The sequence below is a fragment of the Zeus faber genome (genome assembly GCF_960531495.2).
Source record: "Zeus faber genome assembly, chromosome: 13".
In the NCBI taxonomy this organism is placed as follows: domain Eukaryota; kingdom Metazoa; phylum Chordata; class Actinopteri; order Zeiformes; family Zeidae; genus Zeus; species Zeus faber.
Window position 1 is genome coordinate 1,085,012 of NC_137198.1, and position 20,000 is coordinate 1,105,011.

Genomic DNA, 20,000 nt, shown 5'->3' on the forward strand with positions numbered 1-20,000 from the left:
TTTGTGTAAGTGTGTGTGTGTGTTTGTGTGTGTGTGTGTGTGTGTGTGTTTGTGTTTGTGTGTGGGTGTGTGTGTGTGTTTGTGTGTGTGTGTGTGTGTGTGTGTGTGTGTGTGTGTTTGTGTGTGTGTGTGTGTTTGTATGTGTGTTGCATGTGTGCGTAGACCTGTGTGTGTCTGCATATGTCAGTGCACAGGTGTGTGCACATCATGGAGGCCCATGACATGTGCTCAGCAGTAAAACTGTTTTTATGTGTTATTGAGTGAGTGCAACATTGTTTGTGTGCATTATGTTTGTGTGTGTTGATGTTTGTGCGTGTCTATGTATTTGAGTGTGTGTGTATGTATCTAAGTGTGTGCGTGCGTATTTATTTGACTGTGTGTGTGTATGTATTTGAGTGTGTATGTGTGTGTGTATATGTGTGTGTGTATGTATTTAAGTGTGTGTGTGTGTGTGTGTGTGTGTATATCTGAGTATGTGCGTGTATGTATATGAGTGTGTGTGTGTATGCATCAGAGTGTGTGTGTGTGTGTATATTTGATGTGTGTGTGTATGTATTTGAGTGTGTATGTGTGTGTGTGTATATGTGTGTGTGTATGTATTTAAGTGTGTGTGTGTGTGTATTTGAGTGTGTATGTGTGTGTGTATATTTGATGTGTGTATGTATTTAAGTGTGTGTGTGTGTGTGTGTGTGTGTGTGTATATCTGAGTATGTGCGTGTATGTATATGAGTGTGTGTGTGTGTGTGTGTGTATGCATCAGAGTGTGTGTGTGTATATTTGATGTGTGTGTGTATGTATTTGAGTGTATGTGTGTCTGTATTTAAGTGTGTTTGTGTGTGCATGTATCCGAGTGTGTGTGTGTATGTGTGTGTGCATTTGTTTGTGCATTTTGTGTTTGTATGATTACATTACACTACACAACACTACACAACACTACACAACACTACACAACACTACACACAACACTACACTACACTACACAACACTACACAACACTACACACAACACTACACACAACACTACACAACACTACACACAACACTACACACAACACTACACAACACTACACACAACACTACACTACACACAACACTACACCACACACAACACTACACAACACTACACACAACACTACACAACACTACACACTACACTACACTTCACTACCGTACTATAGCACTACACTACCCTACTACAGTACTACACTACACTACACTACTACAGCACTACACTACCCTACTACAGTACTACACTACACTACACTACTACAGCACTACACTACAGTACCCTACTACAGCACTACACTACTACACAACACAACACACTACATTATGTATTAAACAACACTACACTCTACACAACACACTACTACAATACACTACTACACTCCACCACACTACTACAGTACTACACTACACTACTACAGTACTATACTACCGTACCCTACTACAGTACTACAGTACACTATACTACCCTACTACAGCACTACACTACACTACTACAGTACTACACTACTACACAACACAACACACCTTTCCAGAGGGCACAGCAGTTTGTAGGTTGTGAGAGGAGGATTAGGGAGGAGGGGAAAGACATTTTGCTCTGTATTGATTCCTTCCCTCCTTCCCTCCTTCTCTCCTCCTCTCCTCTCCTTCCCTCCTTCCTTCCTTCTCTATCTTTCTATCTTCTCTGGTACAAATCGATGGTTTTCTCCGACCAAACCTGCCTTTCTTCCCTTCCTCTGTCCTTTCACTCATTCCTCCTCCTCTCGTCGTCATCTCTCCCTCCTCTCTCAAGCACTCTCACCCCCAACCCCATTGAGTCATGCCTCGCCTCCCTCTCTCCCTCTCCTCCCTCTCCTCCCCCTCCTCCCTCTCTCCCTCTCCTCCCTCTCCTCCCTCTCCTCCCCCTCTCCCACTCCTCCCTCTCCTCCCCCTCTCCCTCTCCTCCCTCCCCTCCCTCTCCTCCCTCTCCCCCTCTCCTCCCTCTCTCCCTCTCCTCCCTCTCTCCCTCTCCTCCCTCTCCTCCCCCTCTCCCTCTCCTCCCTCTCTCCCTCTCTCCCTCTCTCCCCCTCCTCCCCACTCTCCTCCCTCTCTCCCTCTCCTCCCTCCCTCCCTCTCTCCCTCTCTCCCCTCCCTCTCCTCCCTCTCTCCCCTCCCTCCCCTCCCTCTCCTCCCTCTCTCCCTCTCTCCCTCTCTCCCTCTCCTCCCTCTCCTCCCCCTCCTCCCTCTCTCCCTCTCCTCCCTCTCTCCCTCTCCCCCCTCTCCCCCCTCTCCCTCCTCTCCTCCCTCCCTCCCTCTCTCCTCACTCTCCTCCCTCTCTCCCTCTCTCCTCCCTCTCTCCCTCTCCTCCCTCTCTCCCTCTCTCCCTCTCCTCCCTCCCTCCCTCTCCTCCCTCTCCTCCCTCTCTCCCTCTCTCCCCTCCCTCTCCTCCCTCTCTCCCTCTCTCCCTCTCTCCCTCTCCTCCCTCTCCTCCCTCTCTCCCTCTCTCCCCTCCCTCCCCTCCCTCTCCTCCCTCTCTCCCTCTCTCCCTCTCTCCCTCTCCTCCCTCTCCTCCCCCTCCTCCCTCTCTCCCTCTCCTCCCTCTCTCCCTCTCCCCCCTCTCCCCCCTCTCCCTCCTCTCCTCCCTCCCTCCCTCTCTCCTCACTCTCCTCCCTCTCTCCCTCCCTCCCTCTCTCCTCCCTCTCTCCCTCTCCTCCCTCTCTCCCTCTCCTCCCTCTCTCCCTCTCTCCCTCTCCTCCCTCCCTCCCTCTCCTCCCTCTCTCCCTCTCCTCCCTCCCTCCCTCCCTCTCCTCCCTCTCTCCTCCCTCTCTCCCTCTCCTCCCTCCCTCCCTCTCCTCCCTCTCTCCTCCCTCTCTCCCTCTCCTCCCTCTCTCCCTCTCCTCCCTCTCTCCCTCCCTCCCTCTCCTCCCTCTCTCCTCCCTCTCTCCCTCTCCTCCCTCTCTCCCTCTCCTCCCTCTCTCCCTCTCCTCCCTCTCTCCCTCTCTCCTTCTCCTCCCTCTCTCCCTCTCTCCCTCTCTCCCTCTCTCCCTCTCCTCCCTCTCTCCCTCTCTCCCTCTCCTCCCTCTCCTCCCTCTCTCCCTCTCCTCCCTCTCTCCCTCTCTCCCTCTCTCCCTCTCCTCCCACTCTCCCTCTCTCCCTCTCCTCCCTCTCTCCCTCTCTCCCTCTCTCCCTCTCTCCCTCTCCTCCCTCTCTCCCTCTCTCCCTCTCCTCCCTCCTCCACCCCATTGAGCGTGAAGTCTCCATCCGAGCCTCGGTGAAGGTGTGTTTCCGTATGTGTGACACACCACCAGCTGCACTGCGTCCGTGTGGCCACCAGGAGGCAGCGTTGAGTCTAACAAACCCAAACTGACAGAGAACTGCACATGAAGATATTGTGACAAAGCTGTAGATGTAAATATGGAGGTGCTTGTGAAAGGAGTTTTGAACGTCAGGATGCTTCAGCGACTCTCTATCTTCACAACTAGCTGGTGAATAATTCTATTTTGGATCATTGCATCAAACGCCTTGCCTGCGAGTGTAGGCAGGAAGGTAAGATGGATGGCTTAGGAACACCGAATCCTCCGCAACACGCACCGCCGCGAATACCAATCGACAACGCAACGCAAAACACCCCCCAAAAAACTCCCCAAAAAACACCCCCCAAAAAACTCCCCCGAAAACACCCCAAAAAAAACCACACAAAAAGCCACGAGGGAGAAACGCACTACATAACTTTTGCTATTTGGGATTGGGCACCCCCACAGGTTCTGAGCACAATTGCGCTCAGATTCCACCGTCCTAAAACGCGGTCTGGTGTCCGAAAATAATTAATTTCACCGGACAAATTTGAGCCTTTTCACATTTCAATAATGTCTATGTTACAAACACAGATATAAGGTACACCTGGTTACAGCACCCCTTGCACGGAGCTCCACGCTTCCCGGAGCCGTGGGGAGAGAGGGCACGGGGATTAGCCACCTGCTCCCGGTGTAGGTACCAGATGTACTCAGCCTGCCACATCGGCTCGCCATGCGCGTGTCAGAGGGTGAAGAGAACTCCCTGGCGCAATGAAAGTGAGGGCCGGCGGGCGTCGGCTGGGGTGAGGTGGGATCCCCGCCCCAGTACTGCCGGAGCCAAACAAGCAGGCGACGTAGTGCCGTAAAGCGTAACGCACGGTTTCGTACCCGAGCACAGAAGTTACATAGTGCAAGAGCAGGAGTTGGGGGGCTGGGTGGGAATGACAGAGCTGCTCTTCACCGTAACCAGTCAGTGTGGCATCAAAATGATTCTGAAGCTGTTATTTCAAGGTCAAAAAGTGACATGGTGTTGCTTTAAAGGAGCAATCAGTAGCAAGAGAACTCTAAGGAAGACGTATGAACTAAAACTACATCCTCCTCCATGACCCCAAGCTGAACCCAGGCTTCTCCGCTACATGGGGTCCTGCAGGAGGCTCCAGGGGGTCCCCAGCAGAATGATCAATAGTTAAACTTCACCATTATTTTGTTTCCCAGGAGGCCACACCATTAGAGAATTACTAATAATGACTCTTTGGATCCTAAATCTCCCGCACAAGAGTATAGAAACAAAATGATATCCGACAATAAAGATCTGCTCCGTCTGGGGCCCCAGAGACCAAATATGATCAAACCGGGTCCGTGGCCTAATGCATATAAACGGTGGGTCCTTGATGTGAAAAGGATTGAGAATCACTGCTCTAAGTCAATCACATTTTAACTTCTAAATTCAACTAAAGCTCAACAACGTCAAGTTAAAGGGTAAAACAAATGTTGTCTTCAAGCCGTAATTACGTATTTACTGTTCTGTCAGTTCTAAGTGTCGCTCCACCGGCTTGTCATCACATCCACGTCACCAACCGTCATTCCCTTCACACACCTTGAGCGGCTTGTGGCTGCGTGGGTCGGTCCTCTCCTCCTCCACGGCCGTGGGCTGCTGGTTGGCGGCCGTCAGCTGGTGCCTCTGGAACACCAGCGCCTCCTTGAACTCCTCCTGCGTCTTGGTCTCCAGCAGCTTCTGCCGGAAGGAGATGTCGGAAAACATTGTGGCGAACGTCCTGCCCAGCTCCGTCGCCGTCTTGGTGCTTTTCTGAAAGCACAGAGGTCACAGCGGCGTCAGGGAAGCCGGCACTCCACCGTCCTGATGGATGGAAAGTGGATTGGATCACCCAACGTGGTGCCGGCCCCAGTGACCTTAACAAGAGACTTTCAGGGGAAAAAAGGCTAATAATGATAATCATCATAACCATTTACACCCCTCTTAATGTTTGACAGTGTTAGGCCTCAATCCATAAGACGCTCTGTGTTGGGTGGGTTGCGATCAAAGTCCTAGAACTTAATTCGTTTTTCTTTTTAACGTCCAACTTTACCCTCGTCTTAGCTCTAAGACATGGAACATGATTCTGGTCCTCGTTCCTCCACCTTTGCAGGTCGCCAGCCTTCGGAATTCAGAGTTGACTTATCCAGATAGCTTTCCCCTCAGGTCATTTATAATACTACTGTTGGCTGTAAAGATCAAATACAATTGGCTCAGTTGTGGATTCTACTATTGGTTAATAATTGTGCTAACTGTGTCTGGATAACAAGGAAACTGCTGTGGAGTGGCATGCGGTGGCTTTCGGTGACCTAGACTATTGCTGTGACCATTAAATCACCGTGCAGAAGGTGAAAAAGAAGAATAAAGATACCAGAGCAGGAGAAAAGCTGAGCAGAGAGAATAATTGTTTTATGAGATATCACAGTTGGTGGGGAGGGCGTTTTTTCCGGATGGAACCCGGGTCATCAAGTTCCTTTTTTATCAAAGAACTCACGCGTTGGAAGCTTCAGGCCAATGTGTACGGACATCTTGCCGAGATAAAAAGCTCTTGAAGGGATCAACCGAAAACACTTAGATGTCACGTTGCCTCAAAACTTTGAACTACTGAAGTAAATCTACAAAAACCTAGTACATTCCTTGATAAACAAACTATGAACCGTGCAACCAATTTGAAACTGTGCAACAGTCCGACATGGCTTCTTTCAGCTTTGGTCTCAATGAGTAATTTCAATGTTTTCTCATTCTGAATTTGGTTTGGCAGCGGGCTGATCGGAAATTGCGGCGCTCCGGTGGGGTGGGCTGGCTTCTGTCAGTAATCCCACCTCCGTCGTAAGTAGCGCTGTCACAAGTCACAAAGTGCGGCAGAGTGACGTTGATAAGCCGCTGGCAGCCCGGCGCCAGGTGGCAAGCTAGCACCGCGTGGCGGGCTCAGCAACAGCTGCGGCAAACACAAGCGCTAAGGCCGCGAACGTCGCTAAGGCCTCTAAGCCCGGCACAGGGCCAGAGAGAATGGAAACTGATTATCAGACAGCGATCTGCCTCGTTCTCTCTGTAGCACTGTTCCTTTTGTTCTTTCTCTCTTCTTTCACTCTCACTATGCATTTGGATGCATTTCCCTTTGGTAACTACCCTCCCACATGCTAAACCCAAATACTAACCAGAACCTTTACCACACCAAACCCATACCTTAACTTTACCACCTCTAACCATATCCCAAACATAACCATCCCCATGATGTGGGGGCGGTGTGGTTTGGGCAGCTGCACCTGTCTTGGGTCTAGGTAAATGGGCCCAGGATCGAGGGTGGCTGTACACCTGTTGCTCATCAGAGCAATTGATGAGCGCCAGTTAAGTCACCCATCCCCCCACACACAGGGCTTTGTCATGATGATGTTCCATCTGCTCCCCGCTTGTTACATCTTGCCCAACCTCTTCAATAAAAGGGTTTGTCTCCAGCATCATCTGGCCCGTGTCTCTGTGTCGGGGGGCCGGGGAAAAGCCCCTGGCAGGGCGTGTGGCCGGGGAACTGCCACCGCCCTTCCGCTTGATGACTCAATTAACTAAATTACAGAATTTAATATTAACATTGGATAAGTTGAACGTTTTTAACACAGACTCAAAGTCAATTACCAAAGTGAAATGCATACAAATGCCCAAGGTTCCCAATTTGGAGACAAGCTGTTATTTAGTATTCAGTTGATACTAAAGTAAAATTAACTGAACTGGTAGTCGGCTAATACTGAGTTGAGTAATAACTTTGGACTATCCAAAAAGTAACCCTAAAGAAGTTCATAGCATTTGAGGGGATGATAAGGGAACATTCACATGAGATCAATGAATGGATCCTGACTTTGCCTGTTAAGGTATGCATTTAAATTTGAACTTTACTCATTATTATAATAATCTGCAAAGCTGTTCATTATGTATTTTTCTAGAAATGTGATTGTGACCCAACAGACTTCAGGAACAAAAACATATTCTCTGCGATGGCCGGGAACCAAACCCCGGCCAACTGCTTGGAAGGCAGCTTTGCGCACCACAACACCACCACACCACCGTCACTGGGCCGAGGGAGGAGAAGAGTTCCGAGCTCAGTCAGCAGATCACATCTGGAATGCCACTGAGACAGAGAAGGAGAGGTGTGTCTGAGGGGGGAGGAAATGGAGGAGGGTGGAGGTTCCTCAGGGGCGGCTCTCTGGTTGAAGGCTTGTTTTTAATCTTGAAGTAAATAAGTTCTCCACCCACGGAGGCGACCCACAATGGAATTTTCCTATGAAGCGGCAAATCTGCTCCATCGGACGGTTTCTTAAAGAAGGGGTTTCCATCAGGGATAATGGAGCTGAATGTACATCTCCATGGAGAACGCCATTAGCGGTTGTGATTGGTGGTTGTGGGGGTGACGGAGGGCACCGGGGGGCTGGACAGCGGGGCACAGGCACAAAGGCCAAAAAGACCAAACCATCAGCGCTTAGCGCCGGCCGCACTGATTGCAGGGGTCACAACCCCCCGACCACCCAACACCACCCACCGCTCCGTCCCATGCCGCAGCCCGAGCGCACACACAAAACACTGTGCGGCATGAGTGTGTGAGGGTGATGGTCCTTGAGATGTGTGTGTGTGTGTGTGTTTGCATCAGGCTGTCAGGCTGTGGAGGGGGCTACTATTTGAAGTCCTGCAACAATCAGCTTCCTCTGCAGAGAGAAGAGAATTATGAGGCTGAGTGTGGGTGTGCACGTGCATTTGCTTCTGCTGTGTGTGCATGTCTTCTTCCTGGTGTGTGTGTGTGTGTGTGTGTGTGTGTGTGTGTGTGTGTGTGTGTGTGTGTGTGTGTGTGTGTGTGTGTGTGTGTGTGTGTGTGTGTGTGTGTGTGTGTGTGTGTGTGTGTGTGTGTGTGTGTGTGTGTGTGTGTGTGTGAATGTAGATGTGTGTTCCACTGGTGTGGATATATAGTGGCTGAGTGACAGCGGAGCTCAGGGTCTGATGCCAGGTAGAAAGAGGGGATTGTGGGATACGTGGTCTTTGTGGGATATCCACAGAGCGGTGCAGAGCAGCAGAGTGCGCCAGAGCACAGCTCCGCCCGGGGGCCACGGTGTCGAACCGTGCGCCGTGAAGGGCCAAGAGGATGAAGATCTTATGTTCCAGATGAATCGATGCACGTCTTTCATTGACTACAATGTGTTTGTTCCTCTCAGAAGAGCAGCAGGGTGCAGGAAACAGAGAGATGGATGGACGGACAGACAGACAGACAGACAGACAGACGGTTAGACAGATCGCTGTATGAATAAGTAATAATGAGAATATTAAGAATAGAGGAGGATCAGTAATAGTATGGTAGTTAAACGTTTTAGTAATAATATCATTTGAGGGTTTGGGTATTGATGAAGAGTCAATAAAAAACACAATCCAACGCTAAAAACTCATCAACAGACAGGCGCTCAAACTCTGGGCTGAATCCCCCCGTGAGAAGATTCATTCCTTTATTCATCCATCCATTTAATCATTCATCCATTTATTTATTAGCCCATCCATCCATTCATGCGTTCACTGGTGGTTCTTTCTGGGGCTGGTTACCATTTTGAGCGGGGCGAGGATGAGGATGACGTAGCGCACTTCGCAGCAGTTCTCTCCCCAGTTCTGCGGCCGCTCGAGGCGCGAGATGCACACGTGGCGTCGCAGCAGACTCTTCACGTTGCAGCTGGGGGGGGGGGTCAAAGGTCACGTCTGAGCTCACCCACAAGTAACCTCATTTCCATTCATTAACTCCTCCCTCTCTGTGGCTCTCAAATGGCCTCTCAACTCCAGGAGGTCGGATGTTTGTTCTCATTCTCTAAACGTGACTTGCCGCCGCGTCCATTCCACAGGTTGTGATGGAAGCTCCAAAACCTCCAAAAGCTCCAAAAGCACTGAGCCCTCACCTGAGTGCAGCTAATTCACCTCAGTCTACCTCAGCAAATTCAACACCTGATTTCAGAAATATCATTTATTGTTGGGAATTGTCCCCCAGGAATTAAGGGATGTATCTGGGTTTTTTCCCCTTTAGAATTACAAAAGGCTTGAAATACTACAATAGATTATAGATTATGTTTCAGTGCTTAAAGCTGGAGAAGGTTGCTCACACGCGCTGGAGGCATCGCAGGTAAGTAACGTACAGTACAACATTAAAAGTCCTGGGGTCTCCCTTGCACACAAACACAAATCCAAAATATCACAAAGAATCATATGGGGAAGTTACTACATTAGGTTTACCACACACACACACACACACACACACACACACACACACACACACACACACACACACACACACACACACACACTCGTGTACGTCGTGCCACTCACAGGATGCAGAGCCAGGACTGCTGGTATTGGATGCCTGTGGCTGTAGCCGTCACACCCTGCATGGTCTCTGACAGCAGGTGGACTGCGGAGGAAAGGTCAGAGGTCAGGTGACAGGAAGCAGATAACACGGCCGCGCCCAGCTCAACTCTCTAGCTTCCCATTTACGTTGCATTGGGTTGGCCAGGTTGGGGTTTAAAACGACGCCCTTTCCGACGGCTCGGAGCTGACGGCCACGACCTCCCGTGTGTAGAACCACACCGTCCCCTGCGACGCTGCAGAGTGAGTGGATCTGCAGAGGATGCCGGTAGATCTGCCGAGGCTCGATGACGTTATCCCTTTATTCGCTTGTAGCGCCAGCGTGTTTTCGCTCAAAATATACTATAGGAGTTAATGATGTGTGTGCAACACGATGTCTTGGATGAACATGATTTTCCATAATTCCAAAAAAAAGAAAACTCATGGTCCCAGTGTGATTGGTGACAAATGTGGCTTTTAGCAAAACAAAGTGAAGTAAAGCACAGCGTTTATATGGATGTACATCTAACATATACACATGACACATGCAGTCTCTCTTCGGCGGAGGCGGCGGCGCCCTCGCTGTGTCGTCCAATGGGGCGGCATTCCCCCCGACGTGGCGTCGCCGGTCAGTGCCAAGTGCAAACACCAAACCCCACGAGGCGACAAACAGCCGCCGCCCAAAACGGCAGAAGACCAAACACGGTGCGTAACATTTCATTATCTTACCGTGTTGGGGGGAAATCATGACTCAATATGATTCAACATCATTTTATTTAAATGCTTATCATCGAATCGTGGTTGAAGTGATATGTGAAAAAAATCATTGGGTGCTGCTCTGCAACTTGACCCGAAGTGTGATTTCTCGTCCGTGTTATTCGATGAAAAGCTACCGTGAAAACGACTGACTTTAGTGTCATCGTATGGTCTACTCAAAGGACTCATCCCTTCCATTAAAGCAACACCGTGTAACTTGCTGACATTAAAATAACAGCTTCAGAATCATTTTGATGTAACACTGACTTAATATGGAAGATGTGGCACCTCTGTCATTCCCACCCACTCACCCCGCCCCAACGCCTGTTCTTGCATTATGTAACTTACGTGTTCGGGTTCGAAACCGCGGGAAAAGCGCGTTACTATTTAGGGCACTACGTCACTTCCTTGATGTTTGGCTCAGGGTTTCCGTCGGCCGGTAATCAGCGTTTTTTGGCCTGGTACATTTGTTTTGTTACTCTGACGGGTGCTGTCCCGGTAACAGGCGCCTCCCCGCGGCGGGAGAGAGGACAGCGAAATTTGTGCATTTTTTGAAAAATAATATTTGTAAAATAAGTTCTTTACGGACAAAAGCGCAATTGCACTCAGAGACTGTAGGGGGCGCCAAATACAAAATACCAAAAATGTCAGTGCTGCTTTAATGAAATAGTAAAAAAAAATGAAAAGCAAATGGCCAGGCTGACAGTTGTCAGTCAGTCAGAAGGCTGCAAGGGAACTCACACAGTCTCACAGTCTTTCCTTTCTAAGGAGGAGACGGGCGAGGCCACTGAGTGTGTTGAGAATCTGCAGCAAGAAATGAATGCAGCGCTTTGCTTCAACACAGCAGGATGGAGAACGAAACTGTTGAAAAGTTTCCCGAAACGTAGAAGAGGAACTCCATTTGTTGTGCTGAGGAGAGCGGACTGCTCCCCCATTACAGAGGGAGACACCAGGCTACTCTCTCTCACCAGGCTACTCGACTTACAATTGTTCAAACAGCGACGGACGCAGCCATCAGGAGCAATTAGGGGTTAAGTGTCTTGCTCAAGGACACTACAGCATGCTAGCAGGAGGAGCCTGGGATCCAACCAGCAACCTTTAGATTACTACACCACCAGCTCTACCTCCTGAGCAACCAGCCCCCTGTAAACTTTTTACTCTTTCTCCTCTCTCTCCTCTCCCTCTCTCTCCCTCTCCCTCTCTCTCTCTCTCTCTCTCTCTCTCTCTCTCTCTCTCCCTCTCTCTCCTCTCCCTCTCTCTCCCTCTCTCTCTCTCTCTCTCTCCCTCTCGCTGTCTGTCTCTCTCTCTCTCTGTCTCTCTCTCCCTTTCTCTCTCTCCCTCTCCCTCTCCCTCTCTCTCCCTCCCTCTCTCTCCCTCTCTCTCTCTCTCTCTCTCTCTGAGTGATTGGAGGTGTGAGCGAGTGGAGCGTGTGAGCGTTTGGTAGAGTGAGTGACTTTCTCTCTAACTTTTTCTATCAATTGTATGTTTATAATTATTTGTTGGTGACGGGTTTAGTTTTTTGTTGGTTGTAGGGTGTGCGCACAGCGGGTGGGGGGTGGTGGTGGTGCGGGTCCGCAACCATGTCGGACCTCACCAAGCTAACGAGGAAGCACGGCATTAAGTTGCCCGTGTCTTCCTCGGTCTCGGTGGAGGACTGCAGCCTGGCGGTGGGGAAGGCTGTCGGCTACAGCAGCGTTGTGTCCGCAGCGCGGATGAACAGCGCGGTGGTCATCTTCCTGGATAGCGTAGACAAGGTGAACGCGGTGGTGGCGAGCGGCGTTACGGTGAACAAAATGTTTGTTCCCGTCCTGCCTCTCTCCACACCGGCGAAGAGGGTGAATTTGGCGAATGTTCCGCCGTTTATTAAAGATGAGACCCTCACTAAGGAACTGGCGAGGCACGGGAAGGTGGTGTCGCCAGTTAAAAAAGTCCCGTCGGGGTGCAAGTCGCCGCTGCTCAAGCATGTGGTGTCGCACAGGAGACACGTCCTGATGGTGTTGAACAACAGGGATGCGGAGTTAAACGTAGCTTTTAAAATCAGGGCGGATGAGTTTGACTACGTGGTGTTTGTCAACACTGACACCACCAAGTGCTTTGGGTGCGGTGGGGAGGGACACCAGGTCAGGGCATGTCCAGGTAAGAAGGCAGACGGCGAGACAGGTGAGGGGCAGAAGGGTGGACAGGACAAGGAGGGAGCACAGGAGGGGGCAGGTGGGGGTCAGAAAGGGGAAAAGCAGGCGAAGGTGGGGGCACAGGAGGGAGCAGGGGGGGGTCAAGAGGGGGGAAAACAGGCGAAGAAGGGGGCACAGGAGGAGGCGGGGGAGGGCCAGAAGGAAGGAGGGGAAATGCAGGTGAAGGTGGGGGCACAGGGAGAGGCAGGTGAGGGCCAAATGGAGGCAGGGGAAAGACAGGTGGAGGTGGGGGCACAGGGGGAGACAGGTGGAGGGCGGAAAGGAAAGGAGAAGAAACAGGTGAAGGTGGGGGCACAGGAGGGGGCAGGCGAGGGGCAGGGGAAAAAAAGGGGGGGAGGGGAGGGGAATGTGGAGCCGCAGGAGGGAACGGGTGGAGGTAGACAGCGCAGCCAGGTGAGCGTGGAGACACGGGGGGAGGCAGGCGAGGGTCTGGAAAGAAGGCAGGTAAGGGTGGGAGGACAGGAGGGGAAGGAGGAGGGTCCGGAAGACAGGCAGGTGGGTGCGGGGGGACAGGAGGGGACTGGTGAAGGAAAGGAAGCTACGGAACAAAGTCAAAGGAGTGCAGGTGACGTAGCTAGGGAGGAGGAGGCACTGGAAGGAAGTGACTTTGAGATGGGGGACGAGGACGATCGGTTGAGAGTCCCTCGGCTCAAAAGAAAGTCCAACAAAATGGCAGGAGACTCTCAGGCGAAGAGAGGGACAGCAAGCCAGGGGAAGGCAAGTCAGGAGGTGGAGCAGGGAGGCTCGGAGTCGGAGTCCTGGATGGAGGAGGACTCTGCTGCAGACAGTGAGGGGCAGGTTTTTCTCGGCGTAAAGAAGAAAAAGGGCAAAAAAAGCTACAGTGTGGGCAAAATAAAAGTGTTTCTGCACAGGACGAAGAATGTGAAAGGGATAAAGGTGGAGGATAAAGGTGGAGGACTTCTTCTCAGACAAGGAGTTGCTGGCGAACGCGGCCCAGCAACAGATGAGGAGTAAGGGGAGAGGAGGGTTCACGGACCAGGAGGTGTACAGGTTAAAGAAAATAGTGCAGAAGATCAGGAAGGAGCTGAACAACGGAGAGGATGGGGAGGAGGTGGAGGTGGGTGCTGCTGTTCGGGCTGTTTCCCTTTTCCGTTGCAATGAGTGACTTTAACATCAGCACGCTGAACGCGAATGGGGCCAGAGACGCAGCTAAGAGGTCTCTGCTGTATGAGCTGATGGAGCAGAAGAGGCTGGATGTGCTGTTGGTGCAGGAGACCCACAGTGACTCTGGCAATGAGGCTGACTGGAAGAGGGAGTGGGGGGGGGGGGGGTGGTGCTAAGCCACAAGAGCACCACCAGCGGGGGGGTGGCTCTTCTCTTTTCTAAGAGCTTTGCCCCAGCATCCTTTGAGGTGGAGGAGGTGGTGGAGGGCAGACTGATGGTGGTGAGGGCAGCATTTGGGCATCATAAGTTTGTCTTTATAAATGTGTACGCTCCCACCACAGGACCACACAGAGTCACTTTTTTGCAAGTTTTAAATGGGGTGTTAAGCAAAGCTCGTACTGGGGAGTTTTTGTTTCTAGGTGGAGACTTTAACTGCACCGAGAACGACCTGTTAGACAGGAACCACTGTGAGCCTCACAGAGCATCGCAGAACGCGATGAGGCTGCTCTCAAATGAGAACGAGCTAACGGACGTGTGGAGGAGAACCAACGGGGATGAAAGACAGTACACCTGGGTGCACTGCAGAGGCACCTCTTTATCGTTGGCCAGACTAGACCGGTTTTACTGTTTTAAGCACCATTTTAACATTTTTAAGGAATGTAGAATGGTGCCTGTTGGTTTTACCGATCACTCCCTGGTTGTTTGCCGTGTTTTTATCGCCAATGTTAAGCCCAAAAGCGCATATTGGCATTTTAACACCACCCTACTATGTGACTCCAACTTTAAGGATGCTTTTAGGTTTTTTTGGGAAGGTTTTAGAGACAGAAAGCAGGATTTTATTTCCTTAAGACTGTGGTGGGACTATGGGAAGAGGGAGATAGAGCAGCTCTGTCGGCAGTATACTCTCAATGTCACACGGGACATCAGCAGATCTATGAGGGAGCTGGAGACTGACATTGTGGAGTTACAGGGTGTAGTGGAACCCACTGGGAATCGAGATCACATTAAGGACCTCAAGTCTAAAAGAGCTGCTCTTGCAGACCTACTAGGCACCAAGGCGCAGGGGGCGCTGGTCCGCTCTCGCTTCCAGAGCACAGCACTGATGGACGCACCATCTAGTTTCTTTTTTAGCCTGGAGAAGAGCAACGGGCAGAGCAGGTTTATCCACGCCCTGAGATCAGACACAGGACAGGAGCTCAGGAGGCCGGAGGAGATCCGGACGAGAGCCTTGGACTTTTACACAGAGCTGTACAGAAGTGAGTACGAGGAGCAAAAAGAACTGTTTTACTCCTTTTATGGGAATTTGCCCAGGGTCCCGGAAGATGTCAGTGCGGTGCTGGGGGAACCTCTGACCCTGCAGGATCTTTCCACGGCCCTGCAGAGCATGAAGGGGGGTAAGGCCCCTGGCATCGACGGGATTCCTGCGGAGTTTTACAAAGAGTTCTGGGAGGAGTTACGGGAGGACCTTTTAATGGTTTTTAATTAAGTTTTTAAAGATAAGTTATTGCCAGTCAGCTGCAGGAGGGCAGTCATCACTCTCCTACCCATGAAAGGAGACCTGCAGGAGATCAAGAACTGGCGTCCTGTGTCCCTTCTGTGCACGGACTATAAAATCCTGTCGAGGGCGCTGGCCAACAGGCTGAGGGAGGTGATGGACCTGGTAGTCCATCAGGACCAAACTTACTGTGTGCCTGGTAGGTCCATTCTGGACAATGTGTCCCTAATTCGGGATATTTTGGACGTCTCTAGTTCTCTGGGCATTGAAACTGGGCTCATTTCGCTAGACCAGGAAAAGGCGTTTGACCGGGTCGAGCACCCTTACCTCTGGAAAACTCTGGAGGCTTTTGGCCTCAGCCCTGGTCTGATAGCCATGATCCAGGTTTTGTACCAGGACATCGAGAGTATACTGAAGATTAATGGAGGGCTGAGCGGCCCTTTTAAAGTGCGTAGAGGGGTGAGACAGGGCTGCCCCTCTCAGGGATGTTGTACTCTCTGGCCATAGAACCATTGCTGTGTCAATTAAGGACGAACATCGAGGGTGTGTTTCTAAACGGTCTCGAGAGAAGCCACATTCTATCAGCCTATGCGGACGACGTCATTGTCTTAATAAAGAAACAGGACGAAATCAGCAAACTGGAGGGGATCGTCAGGGACTTTGGGCTGCTATCAGCAGCGAAAGTCACCTGGGGCAAAAGCGAAGCGCTGGCTGTGGGCGGATGGAGGGGGGGACTTTTAAAACTGCCAGGAGGCTTACGGTGGCGAAGGGATGGGTTTAAGTATCTGGGAGTGTTTTAGGGAGCGAAAGTGTGGTGGGGAAGAATTGGGAAGGACTGCTAGGAAAGATACAGGGCAAGCTAAGAAAATGGAGGTGGGCACTGCCACAGCTGTCCTATAGGGGCAGGACGCTCATTATTAACAACCTGGTGGCCTCACAGCTGTGGCACAGAGTGGCCTGTGTCCAACCACCAGACCTGCTAGTTAGGAAGATACAGGCCGAGCTGATAGACTTCTTTTGGGGGCGGAATTTCCACTGGGTCAGGAAGGAAAGGGTCTTTCTGCCTAAAGAGGAAGGGGGGCACAGTGTGGTGGACATCAAAAGCAGAGTGGCAACTTTTAGGTTACAGTTTGTGCAGAAGTTGTTAACGGGGTACTTTAACGTTTGGAAGGACGTGGCGGGCTTGGTCTTAAAGAGGACTGGGAGGATGGGACTTGACCGCTCGTTGTTTTTAATGGACACGAGTCTTCTAAACAAGTCGGGCTTACCCCGTTTTTATCAGGAGCTTTTTAAAGCATGGGGGTATTTTAAGAACAGGAAAAGGGAGGCCGCAGATTCCCTCCACTGGCTCCTGGAGGAGCCGGTGATCGGAGGAGCCAGGCTGGATGTGCAGGACGGGGCCACTCCAGGACTGAGGAGCATCCTGAGGGAGGCGGGGGTCCTGACCCTGAGGCAGGTGGTGGCGGCGGCGGCGGGGAGCGACCTGCAGGACGGCGAGGCCATGGCGGAGCGGCTGGGGGTGAGGTCCACCAGGATCGTACACCTGGTGCTCAAGAGGTGGAGGGAGACGCTCACGGAGGAGGAGCTGGCCCTGCTGAAGGAGTACGGCGAAGGCGCGGAGGAGCCAAACTCGGAGGATCCCTTCCCGGAGATGACCCTGACCCCCAACCTGGAGGGGTCCTCCGGGAAGCTGCTGCACAGGGCACGTTATGCAGAACTGGACCTGCACGCAGCCAACGGGAAGGCTTTTTACAAAGAGTGTGCGGTTGTTTTAAATAGGAAGGGACTGGAGGGGCGGCAGGACACTGTCTGGAGGGGACGGCTCCAGATGGGGGGACAGGAGGAGCCGTGTTGGAGGAGTTTTTACAAAGCTCCCTCCAAGAAAAGGACGGGGGACCTCCAATGGAGGGTCCTACATGGAGCCTTAGCTGTCAATAGTTTTGTTTCTGTTTTAAATCCCACGGTCAAAAATGAACATCCGTTCTGTAAAGTGCCAGAGTCTATTTCTCACTGTTTTTCAGAGTGCGACAGACTTTTAGAGCTTTTTAGTGTTTTAAAGGAAAGTTTTAAGCTCTTTGAGGAGGAGTGGTCCAAAAACACTTTTATTTGTGGGGTTAAATATTACTGAAACAACGCAGAGAAATGGCGACTGTTAAACTTTTTAATAGGGAAAGCAAAGATGGCGAGAAGAAGCAAACTGAGAGGAAAGGAAAGTGTTTTAGGAAAAGTTTTTGTAGCGTTGGTCAGGGCCAGAGTCTTCACTGAGTTTAACCTTCACAAACTGATGAAGAGTCTGGACGTTGTCGTCAAGCTGTGGTGTCTTAATGACGTCATCTGTTCCCTGGTGGAGGACCACTTGTGCTTCCAGGCTGTTTTTAACGTGTAGGGCTCTTTTATTGAACAAAGTATTGTTTTTAATGTCTGCAACTGTGAACTGGAGAAAATGTTGAAATAAAGATGTTTTAAAAATCTCTCTCTCTCTCTCTCTCTCTCTCTCTCTCTCCCTCCTCCACGACCCAAATGAAACCACATCTTTGTTTTCAATTGGAACCAGTTCAGCGCAGAATCCCTTTCTCTCTCCCTCTCCCTCTCTATCTCCCTCTCTCTGTCTCTCTCTCTCTCTCTCCCTCGCTCTCTCCCTCCCTCCCTCTCCCTCGCTCTCTCTCTCTCTCCCTCTCCCTCTCTATCTCCCTCTCTCTGTCTCTCTCTCTCTCTCTCCCTCGCTCTCTCCCTCCCTCCCTCTCCCTCGCTCTCTCTCTCTCTCCCTCTCTGAGGTATAAGCGATCTGACCTCATCAGCACTGGCTGCAACTAACGGTTATTTTTATAATCGATCAACCTGGCGATTAGTTTTTCTTTTTTATTATTCCATTAATCTATATAATTACTTCAGTCTCTCTCTCTCTCTCTCTCTCTCTCTCTCTGAATGACAATGACGAGTATGTACAACAATAAGAGACGGTGAACTACACTGATGGACAATAAGTAAACACAACAAAACAGCTTGAAGCCAAAGGGATGGAGGTGTTTGTGACGTGGCACTGGACGCCTCTGATTGGAAAACAACATTTGGGTTTGGTTATTAAGTTTGTTATTCTCTCTCTCTCTCTCTCTCTCTCTGCAGTCGGCATGCCCTCTCATCAATAAGGCATCCTCCATTCATGCCAGAAAATGATGGTTGTCACCATGACAACAGGATCACAGTGCTCAAGGAGGGAGTGAGCAAGGGAAAGAGAATGAAGGTGGGGGGGGGGGGTAGGGATGGAGAGAACCCTGCATGTCGTCTATTCTATGTACTGTACCGTTAACAATCACCGCACAATTAACACAACATACCATGAATGTCAATGTTTATGATGATTTATATTTGTCAATTGTTCATCAAATGCTCAATTTTAATTACATTTGCAAAACATTGTCCAACCTCTTATTAATTTGAGCTTGTTTTCCATTTTTGATGTGCTCTCTGCTTTACTGTGAAAGTCTTGCATCCCTATAGGTTCCCTCCTGTCAGGCTAATAAAGCACTTTAAAAAGAGGGAGAGAGAGACAGGAGGGGGTACAAAATGAATGAGATTAGATCCAAAAAAAAACCCCAAAAACCAGGAGAGGAAACAGGGAGGCGGTGGACGTGCAGAGAAAGAGGGAGACCCAGACAATCAAAGCACAAAGGAGCAAAACAAGAGAGGGATTAAAAAATAGACAGGACAGAGTGAGAAGGAGAGAGAGGGAAGATGGACCCGGGGTCCAATTCCATTAATAACAATGAGCTGGGCAGCCATGAAATAACTCTAACCATCCTAACTGAGTGACGTCAGAGAGAGAGGGAGAAAGAGAGAGAGAGAGAGAGAGAGAGAGGGAGAGAGAGGGAGAGAGAGAGGGAGAGAGAGAGAGAGAGAGAGAGAGAGAGGGGGGGGAGGGAGACAGAAACAGAGAGAGAGAGAGAGACAGAGAGAGAGGGAGGAGAGAGAAAGAGAGAGAGCGACGCGGAACTTGACAGAAGCAAAGGAGACGCGAGGAGAGAGACTGAAAACGTTGCAATGAAAACGACGAGCGTGAGGGAGAGAGAGAAACAGAAGATATTGAGAATAAAGGAGTGAAATTGATATTCTAGCAAATAAAGAGACAAAACGGAGAGAGAGAGAGAGAGAGAGAGAGGGAGGGAGGGGTGCAGATAAGAAGACATAGATAAAAGAGTGATTCCTACAGGTCAAAGGGATTCTGCGCTGAACTGGTTCCAATTGAAAACAAAGACGTGGTTTCATTTGGGTCGTCCTGGACATCAATCAAACATGGCGGCCGGTGACAGGACGCTCCGCCATTCAAACATCGAGTCCCGGAGAGAGCGACGCTTTGGACGCCGCGCGCGCCGCGCAAGCACCTCGTCCCAAAACGATATCCTCCGAAAGAACACAGGCTGTGAACGAAAAAGATAAAGTTCCTCAAAGGTGCCGTGAAGGAGCGGCAGCAGAGCCGGACGAAGCCTGATGAGCGGGAAAAGAAAACCTATAATTCACAAGAGGATTCCCCCCCGTCTGAGCGTCCCGTTTCCCGTCCCTTCCAGCGCCCGTCGGCCATTTCCCAAAAACGCATCTCCTGCGTCTGCATGTCCACCGCATCTTACACCTCGAGGCGCCGACCAACACAGAACAACGTGATCTTCCAACACGGGCCGGCCATGTGGCGGCCGGCGCCGCTGTCGTTCACGTTTCCCATTGTCAGCGGGCGGAGCCGCGGGTGGTTCGGGGCTCAGGGGCCTCACCGCCGCC

At 50.8% G+C, this 20,000-nt stretch overlaps 1 protein-coding gene across 1 annotated transcript in view; it reads right to left on the reverse strand.

Annotated features, from left to right (window-relative positions):
* The window catches only part of slc4a11 (solute carrier family 4 member 11), a gene marked incomplete at its 5' end in the record, with an annotated part of 96,001 nt that overhangs the window by 15,069 nt on the left and 60,932 nt on the right, over window positions 1-20,000 (reverse strand). The window contains 3 exons of the mRNA XM_080012624.1: window positions 4,875-5,084; window positions 8,883-9,006; window positions 9,651-9,732. Of these exons, the coding sequence (XP_079868750.1) occupies window positions 4,875-5,084; window positions 8,883-9,006; window positions 9,651-9,732 (416 nt within the window). The remainder of the gene's footprint in view (window positions 1-4,874; window positions 5,085-8,882; window positions 9,007-9,650; window positions 9,733-20,000) is intronic.